The sequence below is a fragment of the Acinonyx jubatus genome, chromosome B1 (genome assembly GCF_027475565.1).
Source record: "Acinonyx jubatus isolate Ajub_Pintada_27869175 chromosome B1, VMU_Ajub_asm_v1.0, whole genome shotgun sequence".
NCBI lineage: Eukaryota > Metazoa > Chordata > Mammalia > Carnivora > Felidae > Acinonyx > Acinonyx jubatus.
Window position 1 is genome coordinate 79066119 of NC_069382.1, and position 23153 is coordinate 79089271.

The window sequence follows — 23153 nt, forward strand, 5'->3', positions numbered from 1 at the left end:
TGCACGATAAATGTTATAAATGCACTCTAATAAGTATACTGCCTGAAAACTTTAGAGACACTTCCTACTTGCCTCAAAGAATCTAGCAAACCCAGTAGCTTGAATATGAAATCCTCCGGGCTGTGCTGGAGGCTTATCCCTACATGGTTTTGTGCCCCACTACTATTAGGAGGATGTGTGGTTGCCTGAGGCTGACTGGAAGGGTCATGGAATCCTGTGCTGGAACGTAGCCATGTGTGCTTTGAGAGGGGCTAGTGAGAGCGCTTGAAAAGTCAGAGCCGGGCCCTTGAGTTGACAGGATAGGTTGTATAAACTGTTTCTATGTGTGACTACGAATATGTGTTGAGTTAAAAACACCTGTATGTGTGGCAGCTTACTTTCATTCAAACCTGCTGGCAAGCTTGTGGGGGCCTAGCTCATCTTCACCCATTCTTAAAATTCTTGGGTGGCTCAGTCGGTTAAGCTTCCGACTTCGGCTCAGGTCATGGTCTCGCGGTTTGTGAGTTCGGGCCCTGCGTCAGGCTCTGTGCTGACAGCTCGGAGCCTGGAGCCTGCTTCGGATTCTGTGTCTCCCTCTCTCTCTGCCCCTCCCATTATCACGCTCTGTCTCTCAATAATAAATAAACGTCTAAAAAAAAAATTAAAAAAATTATTTCTGTGGCCACTACACATTATCTGCCAGAAAGAATCTGGAACTTATGCGTGACCAACCTGGTGGAGGTCACCTCCCAATAGTCCTTTACACACACCAGCTCACATCACTCCCGCCATCATCCTGGATAAGGAAAGTGAGGTTCCTAAGTGATCAGCAGCTTGCCCAAGTCACATGACCCAGGAGGCGGAGCCAGAACTTACACGAGGTCTCGCCCTCAGCCGCTGTGCTGTGCTGTAACGACAGTTCTACAGAGAGTATTGTGCTCTAGTACCAGTCCTGTGGGCTACTAGCTATGAACAGTTTAGGCGAGATGATCTCTGGGGCCCTTCTAGTTCTAGCATTCAATAATTCTCTGATTTTGAAAGGTATTCAGCTTTAGAATCTTGAGCCCTTCAGAGGGATACCTTAAGATCAACATTTCAACAAGGGTGGCCCTCTAAATTACAGCAAGTCACTTCCTTTGAAGAAGAAGAAGAAGAAAAAAAGAGATTACTGCACCTCATCTGATTCAGAATTTTTAAGAATAAGACCCTGAAGTTCGATTTTTGAAACACACCAAAAAAGAGTATTTTGCACACAAAAGTTTAAGAGGTATCATAATACATGCATCGAGAATCACCTCTCAGTTTCCAGAATGCTGGCTCACCTGCCCAGACCTTTAGGGAAGTGTTTGACATAGTAGAGCATTCAGGCAAATTTTGTGTAAGTGCTTTTTGATGGTAATGGAAACTAGTTTGGGTCAGCCTGGCTTGGTTGCTTTGGGTTGTTTGGGTTTTTTTGTTTGTTTGTGTTTGTTTTTGACTTTAGTGTGGCCATGATGTGCCCCACTTGTAGACACTTTTTATTTCATTATTAGCCAAAAGGAGATACTTAGGACAGATGCTCATGACATACTCCCAAGTACTCTAAGAAAATAAAATTTTACAAACAACTCAGTAGGCTTGGACACTGATTTCTCAAGGCCACTCACTTTCTCGTTCCATGGCTCCAGTGTGTGATATTGTGGTTATGTCTAGGAAGGATGAAAACTTGCTCCTGTTTTTCCAATCTGTACCTATATTTTTGCCTGAACTTCAAAGGCCTTTTGAGTTCCCTTTGTATGAATGTGGTCAAAGCGCAGCTTTTGGATGTGGAAGTATGCCAGTATTTCACAAGGCATAGCCTGAGCAGAGGAAAACCCTTCACTCAGCAGCCACACCCCCAGTGCTCACTCCAGAAGCCTCCAGAAGTGAGGCTTGCTTTCTTTAAGCTGAAAGTAAAGTTTAAGCATATTAAAAATAATTTCAGCATGCCTGGTATTCGAAGGTTGTCCATATAGAAGTCCCTTGATGAAAGGAAATAGATATGAATTTCCCCCCCAAAATCTTATAGTGTAATTCATACCATGGAAAGATTCAAAAAGAAAATAAGAGGGGAGGGGAGGGGAGGGGGGGAGGAGAAGAAAGGAGAGGAGAGAAGAGGAGAGGAGAGGAGGGGAGGGGAGGGGAGGGGAGGGGAGGGGAGGGGAGGGGAGGGGAGGGGAGGGGGGAGAGGAGAGGAGAACCACAAGCCCTTATCCAGAATCTGTAGACAGATGAAGGCCAGTGGAGTCTTGGCCACACCCTAGGTAGGAAGTTTCAGTTCCTGTGGCAATCCTCAGTAGCTACCATTCTCAAAAGTTGTAGGAATGCTTCTGACATCACCCTGGGTGTTTCAGTGGCAAGCCCCTTCCCTGCCCAGTCCTGTAAACTACTAAATCTGAGCTCCACAATACTATCTCATAGCGCTCTTTCTAACCATAATCGAAACCCTAATCACAATCATTTGGGTGGTGCTGAATCTATGCCAGACGACCGTACTAGGTACTTGACAAGCCCTGCCTCACTAAAACCTCCAACTTTGAGGTGGGCTCCCTTTGAGACAGTTGTTTTAACCTCCTTTTCAGCAGATGTGGAAACTGAGGGGAGTAGGGTTAGATCACCCGATCATATAGCTGGCAGAGGGCATGATCGGGATTTAAAACCAGGTCTCTGATGTCAAAGACCAGGTCCTTTCCATCACGCCACCCAGGATTCTAGAAATACCTGAGAATGGTGTGTCAGCCGTCCACCGCTCGTTCAGTCTTGGTGGCGGGGCGGGAGCAAGAGGAGCCGTCGTTTACCTGCACCAGCTGCACTGCCGCTGGACTGGGCTTGCAGTGGCACTGAAAACTCCGTACCTTACCTTACATGCTTTGAAGGTCGACTTAGTGGCATTAAGTTAGTGGAAACTCATAATTCCCAGTTTTCTTTATTTCAAAGTAAAAAACCACCAGTCATGGAAGTAGCTCTAAAGAGATTAATTGTACCCGTTAATAACCAAATCACGCACCCGCAGTCATATACACGCCACGCTTCTGAGAGGGAAACGCCACGAGAGGTGAGGGGAACACGCTGTGGCGTTCTGGAGCTTGTCCTTTGTGAGGAGGCCTTCGCCCCGTCCAGGAGAGCTGACAGCGGCCCCTGGCCCAGTGCTTCCTGCTATCTCTACACTCGCTGTCAGTTGCCGAGGGGTTTGGTCTTTACTATTATTATTATTCATATTTAGAAAGTTTGCCTGTAGCAGTACTAAAATGTGCATCACAGGACAGCAGCTGTTTACCGTGTTTAAAGTGAAGACGCTCACCCAGAAGATCTCATTCACTTGAAGTTCGTATCTCTCAATCTCCACTTGCAAACAGAGACCTGTGAATAACATTTGTCATTTCAGAGTTGCATCTCTCCAATTATTTATTGGGTTGTGTCTCTTCCAGAAGTTCCCTTAATTGAGCCAGACACTATAAACCAGTTTGTGTGTATTTAATGACAGCCAGCTCCATGCTCCTTTACAGTGAGGAATAAACGAGCCTGCAGCTGCAAAACAAGGGGGACACCCACAGCCTCCTTGTCCCCATCTACAGCCCCATCCAGACAACTCCAGCCAGAAGTTAGAGTTAGCTGCCCACTTTTTAAAGCCATGGGGTACCAGGTGGGTTTTTGACAAGCTACCTTGGGGGCAAGAGGAGACGTAAAATTGGACACAGCTCAGAAGAGGCCGAGGCCTCAGAAAGCCAGCTCATTTGGAATGTCATCTCTCCTGAAGCTGAGCATGGCAACGATACTGTAGCAGCGACAATTCTCAGAGCTGCCCCTGCTGCACGTTCCCACCATGGACTGGTTCTCTGTGTGCTACGACTGGTCTATTCTGGTGCAAGCACTGTAGTACTGCTAGAGCAGACGTTCTAAATATTAATAAAAAACAAATCCCTCGAGGGGAAGGAAAAAAAAAAAAAGAGGTTAGAGTGGGAGAGAGCCAAAGCATAAGAGACTCTTAAAAACTGAGAACAAAGTGAGGGTTGATGGGGGGTGGGAGGGAGGGGAGGGTGGGGGATGGGTATTGAGGAGGGCACCTTTTGGAATGAGCACTGGGTGTTGTATGGAAGCCAATTTGACAATAAATTTCATATATTGAAAAAAAAAAACCCTCAACACTGGCAGTGAGTGCAAAAACAGGAAGCAATGGTGCCGATGAAAAGGTGCTTTTGAAACACAATTTTCTTGATTCGTTCATTCACTCACCAAGTGTTTTTTAGTGCCTACTATATGTTGGGTCCTGTTCCAGGTCCTATGGACTGCAGCAGTGAACAAAGTACAAAAAAAGTTCTTGCCCTTATCTAGCTTCCTTTCTAGTGGGATTAAACAGACACTTAAGCATAGAACATATCCGATGATGGTTAAGTGTTATACAGAAAAATAAAACCAGGAAGGAAAATAAGGAGTGCCAGGGTGGAGATGGGAAGGTTTTAGGCTGAAAGAGGGTGTTGGATCAAAGACCTAAAGGAAACAGGGAGCAAGTCACATGGGTATTTAGGGGAAGGAGATTCCAAGTGGAGGGAGCAGGGAGGGTGTGGGGCCTGGGGCAACACTGTGTGCCTGGAAAGTTGGAGGATGAGGAGGGGGCCAGTATTCAAGAAACAGAATGAGTGAGGGAGAGAGCTATAGGAGACATGGTACAAGGGGTAGGAGAAGGGAGAGTGATATTGTGTAAGACCTTGTTGGCCATTGTAAGGACCTACATTTTACTCAGGATGAGAGTGGAAGTCATTGGAAGGTTTTGAGTACACTAGTAGATCTTGAGTAGACAAGATCCAGCTTCCACTTTGAAAGGATCCCTATGGCTGCTGTGTTAATAAAAGCCTGGGGTTGGATGGATGGAAGGGTACAACAGTGAGAAACAGGAAGGCCAATTAAGAAGCTTTAATCCAGACAGGAGTTTAAGGTCAAAGGCAATTCAAAGGTGGGAGTGGTATTGGATTTTGGACATATTCTGAACGCAGAGCCTATAGGGCTTCCTATAAACTAGATATGCTTATAAGAGAAAGAGAATTAAAGATATTCTAAGGTGTTTGGCCTGAGGGGCTGGAAGGATGGAGTTGCCATTTACTGGATTCGGGAAGATGGCAAAGGAACAGATTTTGGTGGCTGAAGAGGGATGTGGGGGCAAGTCAAGAGTTCCATTTTGAACATGTTAAGTTTGAGATCTCTTAACATCCAATGGAGAGTTGGCCTTGTAAGTGTGGGGCTTTCATCACATAGAGGTTATTTTAAGCTCTCAGACTGGATGAGGTCACTAAGGACTATGGAGATAGAGGAGAAAGGAGCTCGGAGGACTGAGCCCTGAGCCACTCCAGAGGTTAGAGAGGATATGAAATTATTTTAATAAAATGATCTGAAATTCTAAATCAGCCAAACATATTGACATCCAAACTTGCAGGCCTGTTTTCTTCTGCCTTATAAGGCTGAGGGGAACATTAAATCAGAAAGTAGATATGAAGACACTTTGAAACATTAAAGGGAGAAGGCCCCGCTGTTTATCTGCTAATGCTAGGCACTGTATTAGGCACATAAGTTGCCTTTATCTCATGTAAGCTTCACAGTAGCCCTGCACAGTAGGTATTATTAAGCACACTGTCCAAGGTAGAAAGTTCTGCTTCAGTGAGGTCAGATAATTTACCCCAATCCACATAGTGACTAAAGAGCAGAGCCTACAGCATACGGGCCCATCTGTCTGCCTCCAGCATCCTCCAGAGTCCTCTTGCTCCCCCCTTCTACCAGACCTGGCTTCTCAGCCCAGCTCACATTAGAATCATCTGGGAGCTGTCCAATAACCGTGATGCCCTGACCTCTCCCCACAGCGATTACCTCTGAATCTCTCAGGATGGACCCAGCATCATAGTTCCTGAAAGCCACCCAGGTGATTCTAATGTGTAGCAGGGGCTGAGAACTACCGCATCAGACTACTTTCTGCATCTATGTGCATTTATGCACTACTGTGTTTCAAAAAGACTGCAATTTAGGGGGCGCCTGGGTGACTCAGTCAGTTAAGCGTCCGACTTCAGCTCAGGTCACGATCTCGCGGTTTCTGAGTTCAAGCCCTGCGCTGACAGCTCAGAGCCTGGAGCCTGCTTTGGATTCTGTGTCTCCCTCTCAGCCCCTTCCCTGCTCGTGCTCTGTCTCAAAAATAAATAAACATTAAAAAAAATTTTTTTTGAAGACTGCAATTTAAGATTATCCCTACTGATTTGTTGATAAAAGTGGCCATTTGTCTGTACTGACTTGTGAAAACCACAATTCTCTTAGATGTGTGAAGTACTCGGAGGTTAAGGAGAACTGAGGAGATTAGATAAACATCATTATTTCCAGAAATGGCTCCAAGGGCTTTCTTAATTTCTTCCTCTGCCTAAAAGCCTTCTAAATGAGGCCTTAACTCTCCAATTTTTATATATTCAGAATAAAGAGCAGGACAAGCTAAGTTAAACCACAGAAACCTGAGTGAACATTTTTAAAACAGTTGGATTTAAAGATAAATAATGCTAATTTCTAATCCCCAAATCAAAACTGCTTTGTTTTGTGTCAGTTCTTTAATTTTTTTGAGTCAGAAGACATCTCTTCTGATGTTGATGTTCATCATAAACATTGTATCATCAAGAAGAAAATTACTGCCAGAGGGTGATTAACAGCCATGTTGACAAAAGAAAGAATGTATCTTAAAAAAATAATGTGCATTTGGGTCACAGCTGATCACATATACCACTTAACTAAGACTTGAAAGCCTTCCAGAAGTTCCACCGTCCACTGTTAAGAGCATTATCAGTGCAAAATTTTAGGGAGCACTAAGTTTAGAGGGTGGGGGCTGTGTCAGAATCCACGAAAGCACGTGTCACATCCATCCGCTTCTCTGATGTGCCTCGGACAGAAAAGATTGGAGTGTTTTTCTTCATTTATATAAAAACACATCTAAAAACTTCTGTAAAATTAAGCAAGGCTTTCCAGAGCTGGAGTCCGGTGAGTTCTGTTCTGAACCAGGGGCCACTTCTGTATTGGTGATCATGTTAAATATATTCTGATGACCTTGTGTTATTTTTGTCATACGAAAGCCTCAATCTATTTTTGATGTTTTCGTGTCCTGTGAGCATGAATATTAGCCAGATTTTCTCATAAGAAGACAGAAGACTCTTCCTTCACAGCCTAGAAAAGGAAAAAAAAGTCATGTCCATCTACTTCCTGCCCACCTTGTCTCCGTAAATATGGTGACCCCATCCTGGAAGACACAGCTGGCGTTTGAATGAAGCCTCCGTGGCTCAGTTCTTTAATTCATTCTTGAATTCCCTGCTTGCTAATTACTCCTACAACGCTGTCAGACAGGTGAAGGTGTACCTAATCTTCCGAGGCAGAAACCTTCAATTGGTAGAGTTAAATGTTTCATTGTCAGCATCTGGTGAGTCGGCTCAGGCCATTCATTAAACGTCTTTTCCAATCAGAACGTACCTGTTTCAGAACAGAAATAACACCAGCTGCTCATTTTGGTCTTTTCTTGCATCTTTATTTACATAAAACTTTCAGCAAAGCGATGGGATTACAGCCCAGGTAACTGAAGACTAAAACACAATCTATTATTTTCCTAAAGGGCCAAAAATGATCATAAGCCACCTTTCATTTGAAGCAAGTAAAAGGCCGGTCACATAGGCACCTTTGTTGAAAGGCGTACCTCTCTTTTCCTTTCAGACTTCTCTTGTGTAAATATTATTTTTCTTAGGTTTCACCCTCTGTTTTCGATGTTAATATTATCAAGCATCTCTTTTCTCTGGGGTTCCTAAGTACCCCAACAAATCAGCATTTCAGGCATTGCAAGCACAGAGTATGGTTGAAGACCACAGAGGCTGGAGCCAGTCTGTCTGCATTCACATCCCAGCTACATCCAGTCACCAGCTGTGCGTGGCCTTGGGGAAATTTGTACTGATGGCGACCTCAGTTTCCTCATCTGAAAAGTGGAGACAAGAATGGTAGCTTTACTCACACTGTAAACATGAGGAGTGAATGAACTGATGTTTGCACACTCTCCGAATGGTACCTGACACATAGCAAGCCCTGTGTAATTGTCTTCTGTACCCTGTAGTGCCTTTCCAACACACAAATGAAGATCAAAAACGTCCATGAACTCAATGGGGCACCTGGGTGGCTCAGTTGGTTAAACATCCGATTCTTGATTTCAGTTCAGGTCGTGATCTCACTGTTCATGAGTTCGAACCACGCTGACAGTGTGGAGCCTGCTTGGGATGCTCTCTCTCCCTCTCTCTCTACCCCTCCCCTGCTGGTATGCGCGTTCTCTCTCTCTCAATGCTCTCTCTCCCTCTCTCTCTACCCCTCCCCTGCTAGTGTGTGCTCTCTCTCTCTCTCGCTCTCTCTCTCTCTCTCAAAATAAATAAATAAATAAACTTAAAAAAAAAATCTATGAACTCCAGATATGACTTCTGAAGTTCTGTACGAGGTGGGATTGTTGAAAGACTGAAACATGGATACTGCTCTCTCATTTCTAAAGCTTTCGATTACTGGAAAGGTGGTTCCTTTTTCTTAATAATGGCCTTAGATGTGTAGTTTGTAACCTTATATTTGTTAGTTGTCCTGCTCTTGCAGACCTCATTCTCCCTTTTGGATAAAAAATATATATATATTCTTGAATTACGGTTTTGAAAGATGAAGGATAAATGTCTAAAGTTTCACATCAGAAAAGACATCTGACATTTAAAGTCTTCCTAAGTGTGGAGGGGAGGGTGGCCGGAGAGCAGCGTGAGCCCCTGAGAGGAAAACAGAGGGGGTGTTTGAGGCCAGTTTGTGACGCACGTTTGCTGACGTCTCCTGTGTGGATTGTAAAGTGTCCCTTCCCCTCTCGTACGCCAGCTACAGAGATAACCCTATGACATATTTTGGGCTTCGGAGGTTAGAAATTAAAATTCCATTTGTAGATATCTGTTGAACTGGTGCAGGATTGCCGTGTTTTTCTGCCAGAGGCCTAGCCAAGGGGGTTCGTCAGAGATCCCGGAGCTGCTGTTGTTGCCTTTGTATTGAGCACTTTGGAAATGTTCGACTTCTATGTGGGTTCCGTGAACCCACTGGGACACTGGGAAAAGTGCGAGAGAGCTCCTATCTGCATATGTTATGTAGTTGTACCTCATTTTGGATGCCTCTTTGTAAAAAAGGACAAAAATGTCTTCTTCTGTGTGTCATAAAGCAGCAGTAGGCTTTCTGATGCTGTGGTGGGGTAATGCCAAAGATAATAGGGCAGGAGATTGCAGTTAAGGATGGAATGACACAAAAAGACCGGGGAGGAAAGTGAAATGTAAATCATTGGCAAGGGTGAGGCAGTGTAATCTGCATATTAAAGTACCTTGGAGAATTTGCACAAAAGACCAGTTATTTAGATGGGAGTGAGGAGAAGATCTGTGACATCCTGTCCGCAGTCCTGAGGGAATCTGCAGGAAGTTGACTTGCCAGCCTTCAGAACATTCCAGATGGGTTTGGAAGGCTGGGGGGAGGGGATTGGGGGAGGAGTTCTAGAATAGCCAGGATTGTAAGCAGAATAGAATTCTGGGGGCTGTGCAGACTAAATAGCAGCTGCTCCAAAAGGCCACACCTTAGGGTAGCTCTTGACGGATCTAGCAGGCCTCTAACAAGCCAAGCCATAACCATTCAACCTAGAAGCAGATGGCCTTTCGTTTTACCCCCTCCAAACAAGAGACAAAAATCAGAATAACACAAATGTTCACTGAATCCATTTGCCTAACAACTGTTTCCCTAGACAGCCGTGCTGCATTTTCTCGCCGCCGTGTGTCATGATTTTGTTACTGCATGGAATTTGCTCTTTGCCTTGATTTGGCCTGGTATCCTCTATCTTCTCTCCCTATTAAATGAGTAACAGCATACACTCCTTGAAGGCAGTGGAAGGGGGCGATTGCCCATTTATTCACTGCACCTAGAAGATTGTCTGACACATAATGGACTTTGTACATTGTTTCACTTACTGTCTATTAAAAAAGACAAAAGCCCCAAACCTACAGAGTAGGTACACTTTACAGATGTGAAAACTGAGGCTAAATAACTTGCCCAACCAAGGTCACACAGGTGGGAAGTGGTGCACGTGCTGACCCAGGGCTCTTTGACTTCTGTGTCGGGCTTCTTAACTCCTACACTGACCTGCCTCACGTAGGTTACTGGATATAATAAATTATAAATGGCTGCATGAAAATGACAGCTATATTACTAAAAATTAGCTCGCTTTAGGTAAATCTCACCTGAAAGCCTTTTCTAACCAAATTCTAAACCTTGTTGCACTTTATCATGGTATCATTTTGTGCTCTAGAAATGGCATGTAATTGCTCCCTTGTTTAGTAATTGAGATAAATTAGTGCCAGTGAGTTTGACGTTTTGTGAGTACTTGTCTCTAAAGAGAAAGACTCTGTGTGTGTGTGTGTGTGTGTGTGTGTGTGCGCGCGCGCGCGCGCGTGTGTGAGAAGGGAACACAGAGATTGGCATTTAGTGATGTGGGAGAAGAGTGTCTTAAACAGCGACTGCCTTCCTGGGTTATATTATGACTGGGGAGACCATCTATCCCAATGACTTTTAAAGGCAAACATGGGCTTTTCTGAGAGATTCACTGAGGAAGAGATAGAATTCAATAACAATGTGTAGGACATTTAGATAGTAAACTTATGGATGTTTCTAACTAAGAACAGACTAAACAAAAGTGGGAAATCACCATGACAACGGAAGAGAGAAGCAACTGGATTCCAGATTTGCCAGGAGCTCTCTCCAAACCTCAGTGAAAAGTCTGAGAAAGCATTTAAATGGAAAACAAGTCATGTGAATTCAGGTGAATGAACCCCTAAAAGACAGGAAGTGATCCAGGTGATTGGAATACACGCTATCTTTGCTAGGTGGGAATGTGAGTGTCATATTAGACTTCGAGGGACGCAGAGGCTGTTTTCCAACATATTTCCTCTCCTACTCCACAATTTAGTACTCGTTTCAAATTTCGTGTTCCTCAGTCAGTCCAGTTTCTTTCCTTCCTGCAATAGCAAGTGTATTTTGTCCTAGGAAATACAGTCCTCTCCCCAAGGAGTGTGTGAATGCACTCTCTTTGCAATCTAGCGAAGCAGCTAGTATTTATGCGTTCTATATCCTGTCTTCTTAAATAGGAAACATTACTTTAGTATCTATTCTTAAGTAATCAATCATTTATTAAGTACCAGTCCTGTGCTTAAATACTGCAGGAGTTTAAAAGAAGAATGCTATACTTTACCTATGGTCAGGGGAAAACAAAACCTACACCAAAGAAAATAATGGCAACATAAGCAAATGTTAGTTTATCTGATGCAGGAGGAAGAGCATCTTCTTGCCTCAACAGAGGAAGAAATCAGTAGGGAGGCCACCTTCACGGTAGAGGAAATATAAAGCTGAGCCTGAATGAACCCATAGGATTTAGGTGCGTAGAGAGAAAGGGCAAGATCCAGCAGAGGCTGGGCTTTCACAAAGACAAGAAAGTTCTAGACCTGAGCTGAGAACTGCAATTGACAACTGAAAGTTTGGTTTAATGGAGTTGGCATAGCTCAGTGATTACAAGTAAATAGACTGAGGTCCAATTCCGCCTCTACTGAAATGCATGATGCATGATGTCATGCAAGCCACTTAACTGCTCTCAACCTCAGTTCCCTCATGCCTAAATGGGAAAATTGCCCCCACTTCATAGGGCTGTTGCAAGGATTAAATGAGATAATGCAGGCAAAGCACTTTGCACGCGGTAAGCACTTACAAAATGGTGCTGGTAGTACCTGTTTTTCACTGAAGTTGAATAGGTAGAGAATGTGATGAACGGGCACTGGACAGTCATTGTAATTCTTGAGCAGGGTATTGGCTTTAATTAATGTGGGTTGTAGGAAGATTAATCTGGCCGTGGTTTGGAGGATTGATGAAGGGAAGACTCTGAAGATGGGTTATGTCAGGAGGCTATAAGAGTAATCTCAGCTTGCCTTTATGAGGTACGGAATTAGGAAGGTGGCAGTGAAAACCGAGGGGGAAGGGGGGTGGCAGGCGGAGGAAAGAATCTACAGATTTCGGTGGCTTGATCTAGGGGTAAGAAGAGAAATGGGGTTGGTCGAAGATAATTCCCAAACTTTGAGTTGTAGAAACTGGGGAAGCCAGTGACAGAACGGGTTACGCTCACCATGCTGACACTTGTCCCTCTGGCGGAGGAAAGCTGAGGTATCAGGGCAAGAGCTACAGGAAGGTGAGCCCCAGGAAGGCAGAGGCCTTGGAGGTGCTGCTGACCTTATATGGTCAGCACCTAGAACAGTGACTCACACAGGGCAGAGGCCCAAAAAGTATATTTTAACGAAGGAATGGATGGATGGGTGGATGGACGGATGGTGAGAACATTGTGCACCTACAGGTAAGTAAACTGAACTATGATATGAAGTAGTTTTTATGTCGCGAACAATAGAGCAGGCTTCTGCCTTCAGTGTGGGCTAAATCAAGGTCCATGTTTAATCTGGAAAGATAAATGTTTCCCAAGGAACAATTAAAAACTGCCCATCCAATAGAACATAGAAACTGTTGAAGCTTGAACACTAATACAAAGGGAATTTTCTAATTCAGAGAACATAAAATAAACATTTTTAAAATAGGAAGGAAAAAAAAAAACTTGTTCTTGTACGTATTGTTTTATCCTTTCCATCCTGGGTATAGGATAAAAGAAACCCCTTACTCGCTTGTTAGAAGAAGAAAGCTCTCACTTGAAGTTCCTACTTGGCAGATGTCAGTTGAAAGCCCTGCTTATGGAATGTGCCGCAGTGTCAAACTCTGTTGGATAATTTTAGACGAATGTGTCATGTGTGACATGGAAATATGGCATGCTGTACATTACTGATTTCCCAAGTGTTTGGAGCAGGTAGTAATGTGCTGGGAAAGTGCTCTTTATCTATCCACACAGTGTACTTGTAGAGCAATGGGGAAATGCTTTTGGTGGAAATTACTTTAGTCAGAAAAAGAATCCATTTACAATATGCGCCTTCTAACATCTTTCAGACAATGCATTGTATTAAAGAGGCATTTTTTGATTAATGTTTTATAAACATTTTTCAGCATGACAGCTTAAAGCCCCCGTAAAATTGTAAATGCAGGCATAGTGTTCACTTCCATAAAGTCAAATGCCATCTCATAAAGTCTAGTTGGATCCTGTCAACCATGGTGACACAGAATCAGTACCTGGGAGCATTAAAATTAATTTGCTTCATTTAGATTACTGCAGTGATAGCAAGATGAAAAGAGTCCTATATTTAAATTTTACTTTAAAAAGAAAACTCTTTCTAGTAAGTTTGTTTTTTTCTTTTAATTATTGCCGTTTTTTCCCCCTACTTAAAGAAGATAATGAAAACGGAGTGATAGTCTGCACGGTAAATTTATGGTGGGATCTGGAAAAATAGAAATCCATTCACTCGACACACTCCTTTTGAGCACCCACTATGTGCTCAGAGATGAAGAGGAAACAGCTGCTGACCCTCAGCTGCCACCTTAGTGAGGGCAGCTCCTAAGGACCGGCAGTGGTAGTACTCGCGGTGAGCACGAGGCTGGAATGTGCTGCGGGTCAGGCGAGCACAGAGTGGAGAGGACCTGAAGGCCAGTGGGCGACTGTGAAGACAGCATCCCAGAGGAGGCGACTTAATAACTGAGGGCCACTGGAGGAGAGGGCTTGAGAAGTGGGTGAAGGGCATTCCAGGCAAAAGGAGCTCGAGTGCAAAGGCTGGGGGACAGCGCTGGGGCCTGGGCACGTGGCAGGGAGGGTGAGGAGGGCAGTGAGGAGCTCCTCCCGGCTGGAGCACAGAGTGAGGAGTGGGGGAGTGTGAGACACACAGGGACGGGCAGGGGCCAGGTCAGGAGGGTCCTTGTGTACCACACCTAGGAGTCTCCCCTATGTGACAAACTCCTGAGGGATTTGATGTAACCCGATTTTGTGCTCACTCTGGCCACAGAGTGGAAAATAGCTTCGACAGAACAGACCTCAAGTCAGAGAGACCTTCGTGTGGTTGTGGGACATAGTGTGGGAATGCAGTGGAGAGCAGATTGCCCTGAAGGAAGTTTATGGGAAGGAGGTGTGAGCAGTCACAGGGGTGCCTGGGAAGCCACCAGTGTGGTTATGTCACATTCCATTCCGGCATTCCTCACTCCTTCACAGAGCAGTTAATCAGTTCCATGAGTGCTAACTGAATGAACGAATGATCGAGCGAGTTATTAAATAAGTGAGCAAAGAGGGTGGAAGGTGGTGCATGACATAGGTTTCTGGAACAAGAGCCACTGCTGGTGTTCTGATTTGGCTTGAAGATTGCGTTCTGCCAAGTTCATGACCAACTGACGGAAATCGTGGCTCTTACAGGTTCCTTACGTCTCTGTTGAATTTTGCGTTGTCATCCTAATAGTGCCGGCAACGTGACACAGATGCCCTGGAACTGACGTACTGACCTCACTGCTTCCAAGTGATGGCCACCATAGCATGAGACACTCCAACATGGAAAAGTGAACCCTCGCTCTGCTTCTCCCAATTTCTTTCTACACTGACCTTCGAGGAAATGAAAATGCAGAGTGAAGGGTCTACTAGAGTTGGGCGGGAGGCTGAAAGAACAGTAGGGAAAAAGAGAGATGGAAAGATGGAGATAAATAAGAGATTGGAGAAAAAACTCGAATAATTGAAAAGGAAAGTAGAAATCAAATGATTGAAAAGTAAGGTGGATTTTAAGACTGAAGGAAAGAGAGCATCTGGGTGGCTCAATCATTTGAGCATCTGACTTTGGTCCGGTCATGGTCTCCTGGTTCGTGAGTTCGAGCCCACATCCAGCTCGCTGTTGTCGGCTCGGAGAGCCCTCTTTGGATCCTCTGTATCCCTCTCTCTCTTTGCCCCTCCCCCATTCGCTTGCACTCTCTCTCTCTCTCTCCCTCTCTCTCTCTCAGAAATAAACATTAAAAAAAAGAGAGAGAGACTGAAAGAAAATGAAGATTTCGGAAATGAATAACATATGACCTGAATTGCTGGGGTCCCCCTCCCCTCACCAGGAGACGGAGATGCACATCCGCCATACAAGAGTAAGCGAGGGCATGTGAAAGGGACTTGGGCCCTGATCTCTGGAAGCTAAGTTTTTTTCCTCTATTACATCATGTTCAATCATATTTTTAACATTAGTCACTTCGAGTGATAGTGATAGGAAATGTGATTAATGATTAACAAGGGGGTATTGCAGGCACATAAAGTGAGAAGAAATCCCTGTTTAACCCGACACATGTCCGTGGCAGCTGCTAGTCATCACGGACCCCTTCTCTTCGTGAGGAGTGAATATGTGCACTACAAGGCAGCATAAGAAAAGCGTCTGTACCACCAGGTCCATCAGGAAAAAGGGAAAACACTCTTTCATGTAGGAAAAGAGTAAACAGTGTGGGGAAAGGGGACCGTGAGGACAAAAAAGGAGTAATAACCACAGGTAGCAGCGGGAGCTGGGTGAACAAAGGGAAGAAGTGTGGGTTGTCAGAGCCTAGAAGCTTAGAGGAGGAAATGGGGGCTGAGGCCTCTTAGGAGGGGCACAAGGACCTATCTGCTGGAGCCAACCACTGCTGCTCCCTGAAGGCGCTGTGGCCATCAGGAGCCCCAAGCTCCTCCTCCTCCAGCCTTCCTGTAGTGCCCCGGTTGGCAGAACCATCCACGGAGTCGGCTGCCAAGGACGGGTGATGTTTGCAGAGTCCCAGCCCCATCCTGGAGCAGTGTACAGAAGGGTGTGTTTGAAGATTAGATCTAGGAGCTGAAGAACCGGCCCAGAAGAGAACTTCACACAAATGGTGTGAAGGTAGAAGGTCACTTGTACACTGGAAGCTTCCTGCGAGTAAAGGCTTGGCTCCATCTTTCCGTCCGTGTGCCCTTGACACTACTGGGGTTGTCCTAGCCATCACCTAGCTCCTCGAGCATGTGAAATCACAGGAACATCCGGTATGGGTGGCAGGGGAGTTTGATGACGTCTTCTTCTGGAAGTGCTTCTGGGAAGCATCCAAGGGGAATGAGTTCCAAAAGAACTTCTGGACTAGAAAGCATTTACATACCAAAAAGTTCCATTTCTGCCTAACGAAGCTGCTGTCCCCATGGCATCTTGAACTGAAGACCTCGGAGGCCTTGACCCTTACCTAGCCCAGAGAACTGGAACACGAGATTGCCTGGGTTGCAGTTCAGACCCCCCCACCTGGAAAAGCTTCCTGACCACGAGGTGTCTCTTTCCTCATCAGTAAAATAGTGCAAACAATAGTTTTCATCAGCCTCCCAGGGTTATTGGGAGGCTTAATTCCATTAATATGGGAGAGCACTTTGGCAGCACGTGACATGTAGTAAGCACTCTTTGCATAACAAAAATTCTCATCGTCATTACTGCCACATCTCTGTACCTAATTCCTCACACTAAGGTGAACCTCTGATGTGGCTTGCCCTGAGATGCCTCCTATCTCAGGCAAGGCCTGAGGAGATGCCTCTTTGCAGCAATTATTTGTTTATTTATTGCAGCAGCAGCCCCATGACTGTATCTCTGGCTTCCCTTCAGAGCCTACTTAAGCTTGCTGAAGAAAGACACAGAGCCTGAGTCTTTGCCAAAGAAGGGTAACTCAGGTGATTTAGCCCAGCAGCCATGGTCCTCGAACTTTGGGTCAGAATCTTTGCTCTGATCATTTACAGGGACAAATGTCTCTGTATTTCTATTCGTTCCCTTCAGCCCTACTTTGACTCCACCTGCACCCACCGGCTACTTAACATCATCCCTTTGGGCCAAATAATCTCTCCTGGAAACAGGAGGAGAATGTTCCGGTCTTTTCTTGTCGCAAGAACTTCCCAGGACTGTAATATCAGATGCTGCTTTTCAACTGTCAGTTGATTAAGTATATTTTTAAAAAAATTTTTTAATGTTTACTTATTTTTGAGAGAGAGACAGAGTGCGAACATGGGAGGGGCAGAGAAAGAGGGAGACACAGAATCCAAAGCAGGCTCTAGGCTCCGAGCCATCAGTACAGAGCATGATGCAGGGCTCAAACTCACGAACCACAAGATCATGACCTGAGCTGAAGTCGGATGCCCAACCGACTGAGCCGCCCAGGTGCCCCTGATGAAGTATATTATTTTTAAAAAGAAAGCTCTTTTGTTTTTTTTTTCTATTAGAAGACAGAAACTACAAAAATCTAAGCATGTCCTTTCAGAGCTGTGAGAGAGAGATCGTTGGGGATGAGTTAAGTGTCTTCAGTTTATGGCAATGATTTGTGAGGCTATGAAAAAGAAAGCGGCTATGAAATACATTTTTGCATAAAGGTTTGAAATTTATTAGAAAGTAAAAATAATTGAAAAAGCAGAGCTTTCCTCAGTGGGTTATAATAAAAAGTTATTTATGTGCCATCATTGTGCATGTTTAGGACCTTGAGTCCTTTCCAGAGGCTGTTCTCAAAGAAACAAGAAGGAAGCTAAGCTATTAAAGCCATTCCGTTGAAAAAGCAGACATACATACACAGGAATTCTGACAACTGGGCCACATTGAAACAATTGGTAATAGTAGTCAAATTGCCGGTGTCTGATTTCTGTTATAAAAGCCTAATAGGTACACACATAGGCAGCTGTTTACAAAATCTGCAGACTTTGCCCTTGGTATTATAGAGTGGTAGATTCACAAAGCTGTATTCATTTACCTGAGCTCCATTAAGACTTTCACTGTGGGGCTTAAACGTTCAGCACTCATCGTAGAATTCACTTGCCGTACACAGTAGCTCGTAAAGAGCTTTGGGATCCTTGGCCAAAAGAGAAGGGGCAAAGACTTTATTAACATTCACTTGGCAAAAGTATCCTCCTACTTATAACGATGTATATCATATGTTATCTTACCATATCCTTTCGATTCTCAAGAGTGAACTTTTGAGACTTTGAAATGGTGTCAAGCAGGCCTCCCTCCTAAACACCAGCAGTCTGTTTCACTACTAAGCACGGAAGGATCCATTTTGGACCTCTTCCTTACTATTATTTTTCAGCCTTCTGAGAAGCAACTCTTCTCCCCTCTCCTCGGTAGACAGGCTGCTGATTTGCAGTGGGAATTATTGGTGCCGTGGAACACTGATCACCTTTTCAGCTTTAATCTGTTCTGGGAAGAGCTATGTAGTGAAAGGAAGATGGAAAGATTTGATTATGTGTTTGAGACATTCCCTATGAATACATTCAGGGGGAAAGATGATAATGACCCAGTTCAAAATTCCGGTTTTATTGGAGTGTGTCTTTAGTTTGATGACAGACTGAATTTGCCTCTAGATTTTCTGTCTTCTTTGTCCACCAGGAATTCCAATGCTGAAGATAGTGTTCGCAGGCCATGAGCACCTCTCTCTAATATCTGTGCCCTTGCTCATATACCACCCAGTTCAGATCCTTCTGGGAAGTGTGTTAGTGCCAACGATAAAGTCTTGGATGGTGTCAAGGCAGAAGGTAAGACTCTGGCAAGATCTCATTTAAATCCAAATTAGATTGAAATGCTATTTCTGAATCTTAGCTGTTCATATTCTTTAAGTTTTGCTAGCATATTCTCATTCTCAAGTACATATTTTCTTAACTAATCACAGTAATAATAATGATGCATTGATCCATTTTATTTGAAAAGGAAGACGGAGGGTTAATTGAAGGGCAAATTGCAATGGGTAAAGGTGAATATACTCAAAATATCTGTACCCCTCATCTCAGGTGTTCACCATCTTTCCCCCACCCTGTCTTTTTCATACGTGTCCTGATTTCACATGCCTTTCTAAATATGATAGCCCCTGGGGCATCTGGGTGGCTCAGTCAGTTAAGTGTCCATTCTTGATTTTGGTTCAGGTCATGATCTCATGATTCATGAGTTCGAGCCCCGCATCGGGCTCCATGCTGACAGCATGAACCTGCTTGGGATTCTTTCTCTCCTGCTCTCTCTGCCCCTTCCCTGCTTGTGTTCTCCCTCTCTCTCTCTCTCTCTCTCAAAATAGATGAATAAAACTTTTAAAAAATTAAATAAATAAATGTGACACCACCTGGGTTTATCTAAAATGTCTATTTTTTTTTAATATTCTAGACACCTAATAACTTCTTTGCACAGCAAAACTATGTGTTTGGGCATTTAAATAATTTAATTAAAAAAATTAACACAATGTCAACTTCACTACACTTAGCTCAGAGTCTTGTTACTTATTTGATATCTGTAGATTTTATTTCCTAAATTATCAGCCCAAATAAAATCGGCCAGGTGATTCACACAAAGTTTAGTTGCTGCAATATACCATTGAAGCATCCACAGAGTTGTCTCCTTCCCAGCAGCTCAGACCTTACAGGACTTCTCTGAGCCTATACACAGCATGGCAACTGTTATCAGGAGAAGCATAGGCAAAAAGAGACATCCAGTGGCAGGGGAGTGCCCTATGTTGTGTCATTAGCATCCTATACACAGCATGGCAACTGTTATCAGGAGAAGCATAGGCAAAAAGAGACATCCAGTGGCAGGGGAGTGCCCTATGTTGTGTCATTAGCGTCCTGAAAATGGAAGAGCCACACGACACCCATTGAGCTCTGTGTGCCAAGCGCATCCCAACATTTACCTGGTTCGGAGTGTGGACCTTGAAAAGCCTACGGGCTGTGCTGCCTCCTTTCTGGGTGACCTCGGGCACGTACTTCACTTCTCTGTACCTCAGTTTCTGCCACTCTGAGACTAATGATAATATCTACTCTTTAGAGTTACAGAGGGTTAAATGGCAGGTGTTTGATAAAAGCTAGCGGCTGTAAGTATCGTTATTGTCATCGCTGCCCATTACTATGTACAACACCATTCGCGGCGAGCTCTGTTGTCGCACTGTACAGGTTAGGAAGTAGGCTTGGGGAGCTGAGCAACTTGCCCAAGGCTACATGGGTGGCTTCGTCAGTGCTAGAGTGAGGACTAGAACCCTGGTCTATTTGGCCTCCAGAACCTTGCCCCAATACCACAAGAACCTCCCAGACAAAAATAGAACATCGCTTTTATACGAAGCGTCCTAGGTCCCCAGGATCCTACTTGAGAAAGCTAGCCCACCCAGCACCTTCATTTATTCTGTCATTTACCAGAACATTAGCCATTCCCGTTCTGTACTGGGTGCCACTATGGGCTCTGATCTGCCCACTCTGAGTTGGTAGAGGAGCGGTTTAGTACCTTTTTATTTCTTTTACTATTTATCCCTCTTGAAAAGTTCCATTTATATTTATCGATGTGTATGTGCGCTGTTGGTCAGAATCTATACACATACATTTTGACAAAGAATGAAGACAATTATTTGAAAATCCTAATATTCTATCAAAAACATGTAGTTGTAGTGAACAGAAAATTGTTTTAAAGCTCTGGGATTTATTCTGCAGAGTAACTGAAGCATTTCCAAAAGGGAGGCAAAATTGGACAACGCTGTTCATTTTCCTTTTGCACGGGAACTCCTCCAAACAAGGGAGGTATCGGCTACCTTAGAATAATCCAGAAGGCTTGGAATATTTACCCATCCCATTTGACCACAAAATAAATACAAACTGTCAATCATATCCATGAGCGTCTCCTCTGCTTTACAAATAATAGTGATTGAGACGCATGGCGACCATCCATGTTTGGTGGGACAGTGTGAGTAGCCAGGTCAGGCTGGGGAGATGACAAAGTCTACCGGCCGGTGAGGTGGGCAGATGTGTCTGTTTGTGTCTGGAGGTTTGGATCACTGGTTATGTGAGGCTGTCGGGGTGGGCTGCCTCTTCCTTCTAGTAGCATAAATTATCTGCTGTTGATTGATGCTTTCATTTTGTTCATAGATACTGTCCAATTCTGAACATCACGTTGTCCTTTCTTACAGGGAGTGAAGTTGACGAGGCCAACAGTTTAATGAAGATGGCGCCCTTCGTGTAGCGATGTATATATGTACAAGATTGTACATACAAACAGTTCCGAAGACACGTACTTGTGAATGTTGCTTCGATGCATATTTTATTTTTCTACACAAAAATATGATATAACAGTTTAAGTGCCTTAAAATGTATTTGACAGGAGCGTTATTTCCAAAACCTACTTCGTTGGTTACTGCCAGGGGTGGTACTGTATTTTGGAGTGGTTTATTTATTTATTTTTCCTACCACAGGAAACTGTCACCGTGACAAAAAGCAAACATGCTTTCCTTGTACCACCTTTGGTGCAATACAACTCTGTTCTAGTTACTGTGCTGTTTGAAATGAGGTCACCCCATCAGGAAGATGCCCTCCTGATGACAGTGAAAATTTCCAAAGTCTTATTCATGAATACTTTGATTTACTGTGTGATTCTTTTTTTCTACAACTGTGACATGCCTCTTCCTTATCAACTCAGCAGGGGTCATAGATTGAATAGATGCTGAAAAGCATAAGTTATCTGCATTTCTTGACATCATTTTTTAGACATTCCTTCAAATAGTTTCCACACAGAAACTCCTCAGTCCCATTATAAGAGATGGCGGTGTTATATGTCTTAAATTTATTATAAGCTGCTTCAAAGAAAGAGCCTGATGTTTGAGTTGTAAGTAAGGGAAGTTTTGAGGTAAACTACAGGACTCAGTTTTCAGGATTTTTACAATTATATTTCACATATTTTCCCTTTTTCTGCCATAATTTCTTTCTTACCTGTTTTCCAGCACACTCCCAAAGTCGTAACAGCAAATGTAAGACACAAAAATGTTACCGTCAGTTGGAGAACAGCAACAATTAATGGTAGATTATATTCACATTCCGCAACTGAGACCAGAATTTATTCTTGTTACACAGATGTCTGAGCACAAATTGCCCCTTTTAGCCGGAAGCAGCCTGTTACATCCTTGAATTAAGCACACGTAAGGCACTTGACACAAGTTATTGACGAAAATTTCCTTGGCAGATTTGACAAACGTTTGCAACAATTTTTTAGAATTAAATCATATTGCTCTTATGAATAAATAAAAATATAAAGGTCATGGATACAAGCAAATGTTACATATACACATATGGAAAGAAAACTGGGCACAGAAAATGCAAAAACATTCATTAACCAAAATACCAAATAAAATGATGTCCCAGTTGGGCATCAGCTTTCAAAAGAGTGTTCATGTTTGCTTCTACTGTGGCTGAGCAAACTTTTACTGGACCCAACTAGAGAAGAAAGTAATATATACAATTAAGGGAACATTTCTTCTGCTTCCTGCACAGCATTCTGTCACATCCTCTCTGCGTGTCCTTCCTTGATCTGATAGACGGTATTGGCATCCTGGGTCTCACAGAGGCTGACTCTGTCCTCAATAGCTGTTTAGTTGTTATTTGGTCAGCAACGCAAAAATCATTCCATAGAAACTTACCGGCTTTATCAGTACTGTAAATTTATATTATTGTCCCAACCAGCTCTCATCTCTGTAACTTCTGACCATTTCAATACTATTGAACCTCGTAAGTTTCACAAGAGTTATCCTCACTGTAAATTTTAAGGCTAGTGCCAGACTCTGCAAAAATCCTTGTTCACCAGGCTATTTGCCAAGAATGTCCCTGTATCTAAAACTCCAGTAATTTTGCTCGATACCTTTGGTGCTTACATATGGAGCACAGGAAGATTTTCATGTTTTGTTCCCTCAAGCTTCTTTGAATTTCAGAGGAGATGGAATTGTCTGTCTGTCCATCTGAGCTATAAAAATCTTTCTCTCTAGATTAGAATACTGATTTTTTTTTTGCCCCAACTTATCTACCTCTATTATCTAACACCTATAGTAGGTGTGATTAATGGGATAAGGTTCAACTGAAGATGCTATAACAATTTATCTTTTGCTTTAAAAAATGTTTTGTTTTCAAATAATCTCTACATAGTGCATTTTGGTGGCTTTAGTGATAGGTTTATGCCCATTTCTTTTTTTACACAAATACCGTGGCATATTTTTCCATAAAGAAAAAAAAATAAAATCAAAATTTATTTTTAATTCATGCTTATTGGGATTTAATTATTCATCTCAAAATATTTTGCTCTGTGTTATGCACTGTCAGGCTATCCATTTATGCATTCTTTTATCTAAATGTGTTTATGAAGGAAATACATTGTATTTATGTTTACTCA

General features: G+C 43.5%; 1 protein-coding gene across 2 annotated transcripts in view; it reads left to right on the top strand.

Moving 5' to 3' along the window:
* The window catches only part of SLC10A7 (solute carrier family 10 member 7), a 249557-nt gene extending 228205 nt beyond the window's left edge, over positions 1-21352 (top strand). For both annotated transcript variants that reach the window (XM_015081568.3, XM_015081574.3), the window contains 2 exons: positions 18369-18514; positions 20911-21352. In XM_015081568.3, coding sequence (XP_014937054.1) covers positions 18369-18514; positions 20911-20940 — 176 coding nt within the window. In that variant the 3' untranslated portion in view covers positions 20941-21352. The remainder of the gene's footprint in view (positions 1-18368; positions 18515-20910) is intronic.
* The last annotated feature ends 1801 nt before the right edge of the window (positions 21353-23153 follow it).